The 13,572-nt window shown below is 41.2% G+C and overlaps 2 protein-coding genes across 3 annotated transcripts in view; one reads left to right on the top strand and one right to left on the bottom strand.

The window, feature by feature from the left end:
- mrpl45 (mitochondrial ribosomal protein L45) overlaps positions 1 to 144 on the bottom strand; it is an 11,362-nt gene extending 11,218 nt beyond the window's left edge. The window contains exon 1 of the mRNA XM_013276841.3: positions 107 to 144. Within this exon, the coding sequence (XP_013132295.2) occupies positions 107 to 129 (23 nt within the window). The 5' untranslated portion in view covers positions 130 to 144. The remainder of the gene's footprint in view (positions 1 to 106) is intronic.
- A 16-nt stretch (positions 145 to 160) lies between these two features.
- npepps (aminopeptidase puromycin sensitive) overlaps positions 161 to 13,572 on the top strand; it is a 29,993-nt gene continuing 16,581 nt past the window's right edge. Inside the window, exons 1-16 of one of the 2 annotated variants that reach the window (XM_005458642.4) lie at positions 161 to 521; positions 2,234 to 2,318; positions 2,506 to 2,583; positions 2,748 to 2,869; positions 5,728 to 5,835; positions 6,891 to 7,091; positions 7,337 to 7,433; positions 7,517 to 7,550; positions 8,181 to 8,295; positions 9,712 to 9,876; positions 10,153 to 10,257; positions 10,344 to 10,404; positions 10,490 to 10,599; positions 10,834 to 10,897; positions 11,589 to 11,725; positions 13,034 to 13,168. In XM_005458642.4, the coding sequence (XP_005458699.1) occupies positions 399 to 521; positions 2,234 to 2,318; positions 2,506 to 2,583; positions 2,748 to 2,869; positions 5,728 to 5,835; positions 6,891 to 7,091; positions 7,337 to 7,433; positions 7,517 to 7,550; positions 8,181 to 8,295; positions 9,712 to 9,876; positions 10,153 to 10,257; positions 10,344 to 10,404; positions 10,490 to 10,599; positions 10,834 to 10,897; positions 11,589 to 11,725; positions 13,034 to 13,168 (1,740 nt within the window). In that variant the 5' untranslated portion in view covers positions 161 to 398. Of the gene's footprint in view, positions 522 to 2,233; positions 2,319 to 2,505; positions 2,584 to 2,747; positions 2,870 to 5,727; positions 5,836 to 6,890; positions 7,092 to 7,336; positions 7,434 to 7,516; positions 7,551 to 8,180; positions 8,296 to 9,711; positions 9,877 to 10,152; positions 10,258 to 10,343; positions 10,405 to 10,489; positions 10,600 to 10,833; positions 10,898 to 11,585; positions 11,726 to 13,033; positions 13,169 to 13,572 lie in introns of both variants that reach the window. The other variant, XM_003454124.5, reaches the window with a different exon arrangement.

The raw sequence follows: 13,572 nt of genomic DNA, 5'->3' as shown, positions 1-13,572 counted from the left end.
AATATAAAAATCTTTCTGTCAAAGGTTTTTGATAATATTACTGTCGCGTGTATGTATAGTACAGTTTGTGCGTGACCACACACACACACACACGTTCAGTGCGTACGTTGGAACGTGATGACGTCGCATGTCTGTAGGTCGACGCAGGGTTAGTGGAGTTGTTTGGGCTATGTGTGAGAGGAGAGATCTGTAGCTGGCAGTGCTGAGAGGGTTTCAGTTGATGTTGTTGCTTCTGGGCCGCACGGTTCCGTTGTCATTCGCCCAGAGTCACTACTTGCTGCCAGTCCTCACTGTCGAGGCCCGTTGTAGCCAGATCCGTGTTAATAAAACTCAGAGCGATAGCCAGCATTACACACAGCACCGTCTTCGTGAGCGCAAGCAACCAAAATATAGGAACCATGCCCGAAAGGAGGCCCTTCGTACGGCTACCTACTGACGTTTACCCCGTCAACTATGGCTTGTCTTTGAAGCCTGACCTGATCGACTTCACTTTTGAAGGGAAGCTGGAGGCTTTGGTGGAGGTACGTTGACCACGACACCCCTGTAGATACACAAATGGATTTATCTGTGCATGGCGGGGATCTCGTTATGTAATCTGACCAGCTAACGTTACCAGTTGCTAGCTAATTACGACAAATTGTTAGCCACTAGCCCACTAGCTGTCATTATTGTACGCGTTAGCTAATGTAAGCTGCAACGTGTTAAATGTTCTGACGGGCTCAATTTGGACGAATTAAACCAATGAATGAAAAAGAAACAACCACGTTATGTTTCTGTGACTAACAGTAAGCTGATCCGGACTAGCTAGCACAACAGTCCCGTGCTGCAGAGTTGCACTCTCATGTTAGCCTAGCTACCTGTTAGCCATCTGCCAGTGGCAGGCAGTGCGCTAAGTTGTGTTTTAAGAAGAGCTTGGTGTATACCAGTAACGGTAACCTCTCGTAGCAACAACCCATTGCTTTTGATGCTGATACTCAATAAGTGGCGACTCGTGAAACTGGTAAGGCGCTATCTAGCACCCAGCCAATACTCACCAGCGTTTGCTAAATCATGGCAACATCGTGTAGCCCCCTCCCACCCCAGTCCCACTAATACGGTTGAACTAGGTGAAGTTGTACGTTATACATTAACATAAACCGTGAGCACAGTAAAATGACAAGGGTTTAAAAGTCCTTTCGGTACGTTTGCTACTGTATCTTGTGTTCACTTGTATCTATCGATAAAATGGCTGTACTTTGTAGACTGGATACTATGTAGGACGTAAAAAGAGTCTCTGTTTGTTTAACCTGTGTATAAATGGTGCCATTGTCCAGACACCTGTTAGTTGAGTGTGCCAACACCTTCGCCTGGTTGTAAACAGTTACTTAACGCACATTTTCACAGCAATCAAGTCAGATCACAGACGCTGTCTAAATATGCACTATTTCCAAGATTAACCTTATATGCTTTATGATATGCTTTATATGCTTTACACCACTAATGGTAGTGTAAAGTGCTTCATTGTCAGGAAGAGTCATCTGTTAAAAAGATTAACAAGACACTGGTAAACCTTTGGTACGCAAAAGGGCACCTGGAAAAACAACACAACAAATTTTTACATGACGTAATAGCCAACCATTAATGGTGCTCAAATTTTATAAGGTGTTGTTGCAAAAGCAAAGCATAGGTACAGTTTTTTTCCATGAAGAACTCTTGGCAACTTGGGTTTTTATGCAAACTGATTAACTGTGACATGATTTGCCCATTAAAATTAGGCTCCAAATGCCTTTAAAGAGTTTGCTTTTTTTTTATGACCAGTTCAGTTTTGGTAGACAAACGAACTTGTACACAAGTACTGTATACTCTCAGCTTCCATGTATCTTAAATAGCATTGCTCAAACTGTGAATGTTTGTGTTTTTCCCTCTATGTTGGGGATTAACGTCTGCTTTTTGCACACAACTCAGAGTCCCCTAGTTGTCTACCTGTCTTGTGTTTTTGTTTTCATTTCCCTTCACTAACTATTGATTCCCTTCAACGCTGTATTTTTTGTCTGTAAATTAGATTTGCTGTGTTTCAATCTAAACGGGTTCAATTTGAATTCACACTCACTGGTACAGTTTGGTCCATTGATGTAGTTCCAAAATTAAACTTGAACTCTTCCTGATACTTGCAGGTGCTGTGTTTTACTGAAAATGTAGACATTAAGGCACAGCAAAGAGTCTAAGTTGAGGTGTTTTATGTCAATATTTACAGGTTACACAAGCTACAAATCAGATTGTGATGAACTGTGCTGACATCGACATCATCACAGCTTCCTTTGTACCACAGGGAGGAGAAGGTGAGGGTCAGACTCAGTGAAACCTTGTTTTTGTTTTTATGAATGGCATTGTTGTGAATGACAGTGTCACTTCTAGCCATCTTATTTGATTTCAGGATTGAAAATCCTTAATAGCATCATTCCCCAAAGCCAACAGCGTGAGTTCTCAACATGTTCTGATCTTCTTTTTTAAATTTGTGCCTTTTAGAAATTAATGCGACGGGATTTAACTACCAAAATGAGGATGAGAAAGTCACCCTTTCATTTCCCAGTGCTCTACAGAAAGGTAAGAAGAGACTGTTGGCTGTCCCTGCTTCTGAAGCAACCGTCTGTATGACTGTTGAAGAATAACAAGGACGATCATACGGATGATCATTACTGTTATTATTCACCTCCCCTGTGGTGATGGCTGTACAAACAGTGTGTCTCTCTCTGTGCACGTCACCCCAGGCTTCGGCACGTTGAAGATCGACTTTGTCGGGGAACTGAACGACAAAATGAAAGGATTCTATAGAAGTAAATATACATCTCCTACTGGAGAGATTCGCTATGCTGCTGTCACACAGTTTGAGGTGAGTGAGTGGCCTCAGTGGAAAATACTTGAAGAAGTTGTGTGTATTGCTTAACACTTTAGTTGCCTGTGTTGCAAAACAGAGAGGCATGCAAGTCATGTGGCTGTTTTTGCTATTCAGAGTAGTATCTCACAGTTTGTTCTATTTGATACGCTCTAGTTTTGCTTGTCAGAAGTTGGCCAATTAAGCGCAGACACTGACCAGGACACCTTTATCAGAACCAACTGTGCAGGATATCAGGCTGTAATTTACATGTAGGCTTTTCTTCTGCAGTGTGTGTAGCTGGAAGATAAAGAGGATCTTTCTTTATACAGATGCATTTCACAGATTAAAAGTTTCTTTTTCACCTCAAAATAAATGCTATAAAAATATCCTATACACTCAAAGTATTTTGTGCATGCAAAGTTTTTCTGTATTTGCTTGCGATAATTTCTGTTAAACACAGTCACTGACCGAGTGAGTTACCAACTGTTGAAAAGCTCACTAAAGTTTGCTTTTCCTTGTTCTCATCTTGGGCTTAAGATTTTTCAGGAAGCAGTTCTTGCACTTACAGTAACTTAACAAGTTGTCATCAACTCTATTATCTTCACTTCACATAACTCTCACCTGTTCCTCTGCATGCGAGTTCGTGAGGAGCTACACTCACAATTAAAGAGAAAGAAAAAGCTGAAAAGGTGAATATTTTCACACTCAGCTGAAGTGAAACAAGTGCAAAAAATCTATGTAGCTCTAATTTCCTATTATTCAGTGTAGCTATCTTGCTTCTGTTTGGATTTATTTTCAAAGAAATACTTATAGTGTATACGATATGCTTTAAGAAGATGGGATAGGTTAAGAAAACACCAGGGTCTCATTTGTGATTAAAATGATGACTCCAGTCAGCTGTTCACAAAAAGGGAGTAGTGAAAGTTGAGGTTGAGAGTGAAGTTCAACCGCACTCGCTCAAATGCTTTCATGCTTGTATACTTATGTCAGTCACTCCAACTGGCCAAGCTTGTTGGTTTGGGAAACATAGAACTGTCATATATCTAAAAGAAGAGACACATATGCCATAGGTATGTTTCTGTACATCAGGAAACAGGTTACATGACCACGCCAAAAGTCTTCAGGTGAATTGTTTCCTGCTAAAAGTAAGTGCGTGGGACTGTTTGCAGCGTAAAGTGACAGCCTGTCACTTTGCACTGCTGAATGGAAAAATGAAGGTGTGTATGGATAAGTATGTATGTTGGTTTAAGTTTCTATTTGTGACAGTTATTTGTATACTTAATATAAACATTAAGTCTGTGAAGGTTCTCAGTCATCCAGGTCATCGTAGTCAAAGGAGTTTGCAAAGAAAAGCGTCTGGACTTCTTTAAGTTGCTTGAAGACGTTTCACCTCTCATCCGAGAAGCTTCTTCAGTTCTAAGGTCAAATGGCCGAGAGTCCCAGATTTAAACCCAGTGGGAGTATCCCCCCAAGGAGGGACAAAGGACCCCCCGGTGATCCTCTAATCACATGCGCCAAGGTGTGAAAGCGGGTGTGGGACCTAATCAGCCAGGGTTTCGGGTGAGCCCATTGTGAAACCTGGCCCCACCTTGTCATGTGAATTCCTGAGGTCAGATGGCCCAGGATGTGAGTGGGCGTTAAGGCGTCTGGGGAGGGAACTCAAAACTGGATTATAGATGGCAGACAGTTGGTGTCGTAAACCACCGCCTCTGTTCAAAGATGGTCGCTCACAGTGGACATAGATGGCCTCTTTCACTCCTCTTTCAAACCATCTGTCCTCTCTGTCCAATATGTGAACATTGGCATCCTCAAAAGAGTGACCTTTATCCTTAAGATGCAGATGGACTGCTGAGTCTTGTCCTGTGGAGGTAGCTCCTGTGGAGGTAGCTCTTCTATGTTAACATAGAAGAGCTACCTCCACAGGACAAGACTCAGCAGTCCATCTGCATCTTAAGGATAAAGGTCACTCTTTATCCTTAAGTCTTGTCCTGTGGAGGTAGCTCTTCTATGTTAACATAGAAGAGCTACCTCCACAGGAGCTTGTCCTCCACAGAGGTAGCTCCACAGAGCTACCTCCACAGGACAAGCTCCTGTGGAGGTAGCTCTTCTATGTTAACATAGAAGAGCTACCTCCACCTCCACAGGACAAGACTCAGCAGTCCATCTGCATCTTAAGGATAAAGGTCACTCTTTTGAGGATGCCAATGTTCACATATTGGACAGAGAGGACAGATGGTTTGAAAGAGGAGTGAAAGAGGCCATCTATGTCCACTGTGAGCGACCATCTTTGAACAGAGGCGGTGGTTTACGACACCAACTGTCTGCCATCTATAATCCAGTTTTGAGTTCCCTCCCCAGACGCCTTAACGCCCACTCACATCCTGGGCCATCTGACCTCAGGAATTCACATGACAAGGTGGGGCCAGGTTTCACAATGGGCTCACCCGAAACCCTGGCTGATTAGGTCCCACACCCGCTTTCACACCTTGGCGCATGTGATTAGAGGATCACCAGGGGGTCCTTTGTCCCTCATTGGGGGGAAACTCCCACTGGGTTTAAATCTGGGACTCTCGGCCATTTGACCTTAGAACTGAAGAAGCTTCTCAGATGAGAGGTGAAACGTCTTCAAGCAACTTAAAGAAGTCCAGACGCTTTTCTTTGCAAATATAAACATTAAGTTTTACCAGAAGTGAAGTCTCTTGCAGCTGGTTTCAAAAAGACCAGAAGGTGGAATATGAGAGGCATATTTAAGATGCGCTTGGTCTCTGTGTGTGATCTGAACATAAACCCAGCCTGGCCTCGTCTGGACCCAACACACCTTGTCTCACAATCTGTCTTTTTCCCCTCTGCCCCTCATACCCCTGTTTCTCCAGGCCACGGATGCTCGCAGAGCTTTCCCCTGTTGGGATGAGCCAGCTATCAAAGCCACCTTTGACATCACTTTGATAGTTCCCAAGGACCGAGTAGCCTTGTCAAATATGGTATGTGTCATATGTCCACTCCTCCCTCCGAGGAAGTGCAGACCCCACAGTGACCAAGTCACTCTCTGCTGCCAGGGCTCCTTTATGCATGTCTGTGTTTTCCCTCCTTTCTTTTCCCTCTCTTTTTTCTGTGTAGCTTACATAACAGAGGGCAGACAGTCACTGTGTACTCTTCCTCTGGCTAAATATGAACAGCTCTGTCTGAAGTCTAACTACTGTATACATACAGTTTTGTCACTATAAGGAAATTTTAGTAAGTATCATGTGTTTATCTTGTGTACTGTTTTCTGCAATTTTAACTGAACGACTTTACAGCCTAAATTAATCAGACAGCATCATCTGGCTCTGATTATTTAAAACGCAACGCCCCTCCAGGCTAACGCGGTCCATCTGGGCAGTGACCGTGAAGTTAAATTTGCCTCTTTCTGACAATTTAATACGAATGACATTAATGCACTCTTTCTTTAATAATGATATTTTTTCATGGCTTCTTTTAGTAGAAAGGGTAAAAATTAGTTATAAATAAATAGAAAGAAAAAGAAAGACAACTGTAATCATAGGACCCTGGATAATGGTATTAATTGAAAGACTGAAACTGTCATGCATGTGAATTATGAACTGAGCACAGACGTAGGCTACTCCATCTCAGGACCTTTTTGTGTTTATATGCCTGCTGCAGTTTATTTTCTGCTTTGACCTCTAAAGTTGTGAGCACAGTGTTATTTCTGCAGTCGCTGTCAACTCTTGCAAAATGTGTCCTACTCAGTATTTATTTAAGACGATCGTTTATTTGTGAACTTGGCTTTAGAATAGAATAGAACAGAATAGAATGACCCTTTATTGTCTTTGTACGTGTACAAAGAAATTGTAGAGTGTTAGGGTTACTTTTGGTACAAACCCAAGGGTTTTGATTTATACAGTCAGTTACTTGTTTCTTTTTGCTTCTATATTTTGTCAATCAGCTGGTTAAACTGAATCATTTTCAGTACACACTTCAGCCATATTCACTTCTGAGAATATTTAGTTTTTTAATTGTGGATCGATCTTCTCTCCAGAATGTCATTGATCGAAAGCCACACCCAGATGATGAAAACCTCGTCGAAGTCAAGTTTGCCACCACACCCATCATGTCCACATACCTTGTAGCTTTTGTCATTGGTGAATATGACTATGTGGAAAGCCAGTCATCAGATGGTGTAATGGTACGCGTCTATACACCGGTTGGAAAGGCTGAACAAGGGAAATTTGCCCTGGAGGTAAGGCTGTTGTTGAAACATACCACATTTACAGAGCTGAACCCAACCTGTCGGTTTATTCACTGTTTTATGGTTTGACCTTGAAGTAAAAAGTTTGTCCGTAAGCAGAATGAGAAAACAGACAAATTAACCAGCGTTTATATGACGTGGATCTGCTGGATGTTTACTGACACCGAATCAAACACAAGTGCTTTTCCATTTTATTTTATTCGAATCTTTTATTTTATTTTATCTTTTTACTGCAGGTTGCAACTAAGACCTTACCTTTCTACAATGACTACTTCAGTGTTCCTTATCCGCTGCCTAAAATTGATCTCATAGCTATTGCTGATTTCGCTGCTGGTGAGTAGCTCTAGATTCTTACATGTGGAAGTTTGGAAATGGTTAAAGTCAAACTGAAACGCTTTCTTCTTCCTCCCATTCAGGTGCCATGGAGAACTGGGGCCTTGTTACCTACAGGTAAGCTTTACAGAACAAAATAAGATATTTTAATTTGGCTAAATTCAGAGTGAGTGTGTGCGCAGTATTTATAATGAATAGGCATATAGTAATAGCATAACTACAAGCAGATAAAGTCTGTTTCCACCCAGGATATAATTTCTAGAGGCTGTGGCTCAGATGGGAGATTTTTCATCTCTCTGTTTTCTGTAAATATATTGTCTTTGGGTCTTGGGCTGTTAATTAGAATAAACGAGCACTTTGAAAATATTTCTGTGAAGTCTATGAAATTGTGGTTTGCAGCCTGCTCTGACATTTATAAACTATGTGATTAAACATGAGTGTAATCAGGCTTTAACAGTTGTTAGACTCATTGAGAAAATGGCACGTTTGTCTTTATGGATGACAGCCCTAATGGCTTTTTAATTGCTTTGTGCTTAGCTGAATGTGCCACCACCTGTCAGGTATTCAGCTGCTATCTGCTTAACACAGAGCTGCATTCATTTAACATCCTCAAATAGATTGAAGTGCCTTGATAAACTGCACAGAAGGCGATGGGACTGTAGACAGATGAGCGAGGGGAAAGGTTGCAGACGAATCGTCGACTTTCAGCTGTCTTTGTATTAACCTCGAGTTTATGCTGTTTTTCAGGGAGACAGCATTGCTAATTGACCCGAAGAATTCCTGCTCATCCTCCAGGCAGTGGGTGGCACTGGTGGTTGGACATGAACTCGCCCACCAGTGGTTTGGAAATTTGGTCACCATGGTAAAAAAGCTATAAACTGACACCAGTTATACACACACAGAACAGAAAATTATCTATTCCTGTTTTAAAAAACATTTGTTAAAAGCGTAACAAATGTAGTAATAACAAAACCTCGAACAGTATTTATTAAAAAAAAACAAAAACACAAATTGGACGACATTTTTTAAACTGTAAGTTGAAGAAGACAAAATGTAAATCTCTGATGAAATCAGTCCATCTTATTTATTTGGTCTTAATCTCTAAACTGTCCTCAGGTGTCTGGTTACACAGTCCTTCAATTCATGGCATTAAAAAATGTCTCGAGTTTAATTTCTTGTTGATACAGACGCTGCACTCTCCATAAGAATGTGAAACTGATATTAAAGTATTTGATTTGTATCTCAAAATATTAGAAAAAGTAGAGCCTGACTTATTTTTTTGTCATGCTCTTTATGCATACTGTATAAATAGATATGCATATGAATTTAAATATCTGTATATGTAATGTGTTTATAACATTAAGTCATTTTTACACCAATTTATAATGGTATCATTTATTTTTCTCATATATCTTTATTGTAATTTTCTTTTATACAACACAAACAGACATTTAAACCCCCTCCCATTCTCTCTCTCTCTCTCTCTCTCTCTCTCTCTCTCTCTCTCTCTCTCTCTCTCTCTCTCTCACTCACACACACACACACACACACACACACACACACACACAAATTTCAAACCTGCATGCATCCTAATCAAGTGCAGAAATGAACATAGCTGTCACAATGATACAAAAAAACCCCTTGCAAGTAATAGGGACAAGATTCCCCCCTTTTTCATGAATAACCTCCGCTTCCGGTCCGTATGGTGTTCATCTGTGGCTTCCAGATATTGAAAAAAGTCCCGTTGTTTGCCCTTGGCAATGTATATTAGTCTTTCCAAGCCTGGAGAATCTGGAATTTCCTTCTTTCAGAGTCCCATGGAAGGTGCATCCATACTCCAACATAGTGCAATGGCTTTTCTGGCTTGAGGTAGTCCACAATCTAGTAATTTGGTCTGCTTCTTTTATTGAGCTATATACTACCCTGGTTGAACTCTTCTTGTTAAAGGTTGTGGTTATCTTCATTTTTACCTGCTCTAACAAAGGAATTTCCTGTGATAGGTGGATAAATTGATTGATATCCAAACGTATGTTAGCATTTAATGTAGGTAATGTAGCTTTGGGGTGCAGTTTGAAGATGATCTTTGTGAACTCAAGTTGCAACGATGTGAAAAAACTTTGTCCATAATGGAAAACAAACTAGTAAATGTTTCCTATTTTACCTTTGGGAAACTCGTCGTGCTTCAGGAATGACTGTAATTTGTTTGGTTGTGCTCCATTTCGTTTTGAAGGACTTGGAGGACGGTCTCGTCTTAGTGCCTGTCTGTGTTTGTGTGCAGGAATGGTGGACCCATCTGTGGCTCAATGAGGGGTTTGCATCCTGGATTGAGTATCTGTGTGTGGACCACTGCTTCCCAGAATATGACATCTGGACTCAGTTTGTCTCGGCCGACTACACCCGCGCTCTGGATCTGGACGCACTGGACAGCAGCCATCCCATAGAGGTGAGCGTTGAAATCCAAGATGTACACAGGGAGTCACTTAAAAAAAACTTTTTGTCTCTTTGGAGGAAAAACGTGATTTTATTGATACCATATCACTAGGATGTAAGCCCACCTTAACATCTCCATTTCACATTCACAACCCACATAATCTTTTCTTAATTACTGAGTGTGTTGAAGGACAGATAAAATTAGATATATTAAGGTCAGTGTATGTTGCTCTGTATGGCCTTCTGTCAGCTTCGTAACACCCAGTTATGTTTTTGTTTTGCTCTGAAGGTGAATGTGGGCCATCCATCAGAGGTCGACGAAATCTTTGATGCCATCTCCTACAGCAAAGGAGCGTCAGTGATCCGCATGTTGCACAACTACATTGGAGATGAGGTATGTTGTCTGATGTGGTGTCTGTTGTTGTTTCCAGCCTGATGTTTAATATTTATGAATGTACTTGTCTTTCTCTTTCGTTGAAGGACTTTAGGAAAGGAATGAACGCCTATCTTTTGAAGTTCCAACATAAAAATGCATCAACAGGTAAGCGCACATACAGGAAATACTTTTCCTTTACGTGAAGTCGTTGTGTGGAGTCACTCTTTTGACTTCTTCCTGTCTCCCACAGAGGACCTATGGGACTGTTTGGAACAGGCCAGTGGGAAACCCATTGCTGCAGTGATGGGCTCATGGACCAAGCAAATGGGCTTCCCCATAATAGCCGTTGACCAGGAACAGGTGAGTTAATCTGATTGTTTGACTCAGGTTATGCACTTCTATTTGTTGAACTGCTTGTGACTACCCCTGAAGTTGATTTTGAAACTCGCCTAAGCCAAACATGATACATAAACTGTGTTTTACACAGTGACATCAATACATTCATTCTACACCTACAGCCTTCTAGCATTTGGTTCTTTTCTGCTGTGACATTCATTCGTGCCTTGACTGTGATATTCATGATATTATTTTTAGCAAGGTGATGACCGCATCCTCAAGATATCGCAGAAGAAGTTCTGTGCCAGTGGACCACATAATGGTGAGTGTTTGTCACAGACATTCCCTGGTAAAAATGTGGATTTACCAAATCCATTAGATGCAGTGGTTACCAGATTTGGTTAGCAAGTGTAAGGTCACTGGTTCAATTCCAACCCCTTCAGGGTTGTGTCAGGAAGTGTATCTGGCTAAAACTCCAAAAGTTGAATCTGTTCATCTGGACGTAGCGTTTTGTGGGAGAAACGTTTCGTCACTCATCCAAGTGACTTCTTCAGTCTCAGCTGACTGCAGGTTTCCCCAAACCTTATAAACAGTACATTTGCATAATGACTGAAACCAGCCCACTGAAGGAACAATGGGCTGTGAGGTCAATGTAATATGGACTGTTTATAAGGTTTGGGGAAACCTGCAATCAGCTGAGACTGAAGAAGTCACTTGGATGAGTGACGAAACGTTTCTCCCACAAAACGCTACGTCCAGATGAACAGATTCAACTTTTGGAGATTTACTTTCCTGGATGATTGAGAATGCATCAAGATATCTGGCTAAAAAATGTGCTGAATAAGAAAATGTGTAGCTGCCTGTTGTGGGAATCCCTTGTAACAAGGGAGCAGCTGAAAGTAGCTAGCTAACTAAATGCAGACCTAAGGTTATTATTTTTTTTATGAGTTGAGAAAAACACTTTGAATCTAATCCTCCTGTGGTGGCTCCATCATTTGTCTGCTGAACAGAAGAAAACTGCCCCAGCTGGATGGTCCCCATTAGTATTTGTACCAGTGAGGACCCCAAATGCACCAAGCTCAAGGTTCTGCTGGACAGACAGGAGACCACCATCACTCTGAATAGCGTTGGCCCAGACCAGTGGATCAAGGTGAGGTCCCTAAGCAATAATATCCTGGACTGAAAAATGATGCCACCACCAAAACGGTAAAATACTTCAGGTCACTTAAAGCTGGTGCCAAAAAGTTACAACCCCAGATTTTACAGCAGATGATACATGTTTACAGCCATGTGCAAAAAAAATCAGATTTGGACTCTGTCGGTTTTGATCTTCATGACAAGTGTACAGGGGTTACCTCAGCTTCAATAACGCTTCAAAATAGGGGTATGGCTACTTTGGCTGGCACATGGATCCTGACACAGTCTGCTAGATTTCTTTGGTAATTCAAGCCACTGAACTGTTTTGTGGTGTTGGTATCATTTTGAGCTTTTTAATGTCAATACTATGGTATACTCTGGGGTTATTGTACTAATGGCCCATATAAAATTCTAGTATTTTACATTACCTCGCCTTACATCACCATGGCCATCTTCTGTATACATATATAAAGATATCTGAAGCAGTAGTATTAATTCTGTAGGCCAGAGTGCATTCCAAGATATGCATAGTAAGACCTGATATCATTTGCGTTATTTGTAAATTGAAGCCAGATTGTGTCATTTCGACCCTTGCAACAGCTGCAGACTGAGTTTAAGAATTAATGAGAGACGATGCGTCAGTTTGTCGTCTTTTCATTAAAAGTAACTTTTAAAGTTGAAATAGAGTTAACAGACTGAGTTCCTTATTGTCAGCTGGGAGGACGAGCTGTAAGCATGTAATCATCACAGAGTCAAATAACACTTTTTCTATGAACCCAGATCACTCTCAAAGGAACAGTTTAAGCAGCTATATTTATTCTTTTGTGTGGTCATTAAAATAATGACCACGGTGTAAATTGGCAAGGACAAGGATGGACTTGTTTAGCTGCTTATGAATGTGACTTGCAAATTAGTGCAGCTGTCGAGTCTGTTTAACAGTTCCTCAGGAAGTAAGCATGGTAAACGCAATGTTTTTAAATGGGTCAGTGCTTCACAGTTGATGCAAACAATATGTTGAAATCCCATTACTGCTAGATCTAACTATAGGTATCCAGTGCAGTTTAGAGTTAGTTGTGATGGAAGTAGTGGAGAATAGTGATTGGAGGCCTGCTGTTCACTATTGTCTCATTTTTATTCACCTGAAAAAATTTAATTCATTCATCACGGCATGCTTATTGTTGATTAATCTCTTGAATGTTAGCATTTATTCTGATAGTGTTTAAGCCGTGCTGGTGCTCAGCACTCAGTGTAAAGGGTAAAAATGGTAAGAGCCCAAATTTCCCACAGTCTGACTCAGACTTGTCTTTCTGCTGTTTTACAGATCAACCCCGGCACTGTGGGCTTCTATCGCATCCAGTACAGCTCGTCCATGCTGGAGAGTTTGCTCCCAGGAATCAGAGACCTCAGCCTGCAGCCTGTGGACCGACTGGGACTGCAGAATGACCTCTTCTCCCTTGTAAGCCACACACACACAGCTGGGAAACAAAACAATTAAAGAATAGTATTTCCTTCATTTTGTTCACAGCAGAATGTAATCGGCTGCAAAGCTAACTACTTGTGAATGTAGAAAGGAAATCCACTCCCTTCTAGAGTAAACAGCCACCTGGTTTACAGTACAAGGGAGCAGGAAGACCGAAGAGACATGAAAGTGGAAAAAAAACCCCAGAAAGTCAGACAAGTTCAACTGTTTCTTATTAGTAGATTTATTTATTACATGATCTGAAATTATAATGGAAGTGTTGCATCAAAGAGTGGATGTGACTAATTGGGAATAATGAGCGGATCTAGCTAATGAAGCTCGTTGTTTTTTTTCCTGCTTTGTGTCTCTTTTTGTAGAAGCAGCTCATTTATTGTGTCTTT

This window comes from Oreochromis niloticus, linkage group LG6, assembly GCF_001858045.2.
Source record: "Oreochromis niloticus isolate F11D_XX linkage group LG6, O_niloticus_UMD_NMBU, whole genome shotgun sequence".
Classification (NCBI taxonomy): Eukaryota; Metazoa; Chordata; class Actinopteri; order Cichliformes; family Cichlidae; genus Oreochromis; species Oreochromis niloticus.
The sequence above is the reverse complement of the archived record's forward strand: the minus strand, read 5'-3'. Positions and strand labels throughout refer to the sequence as shown.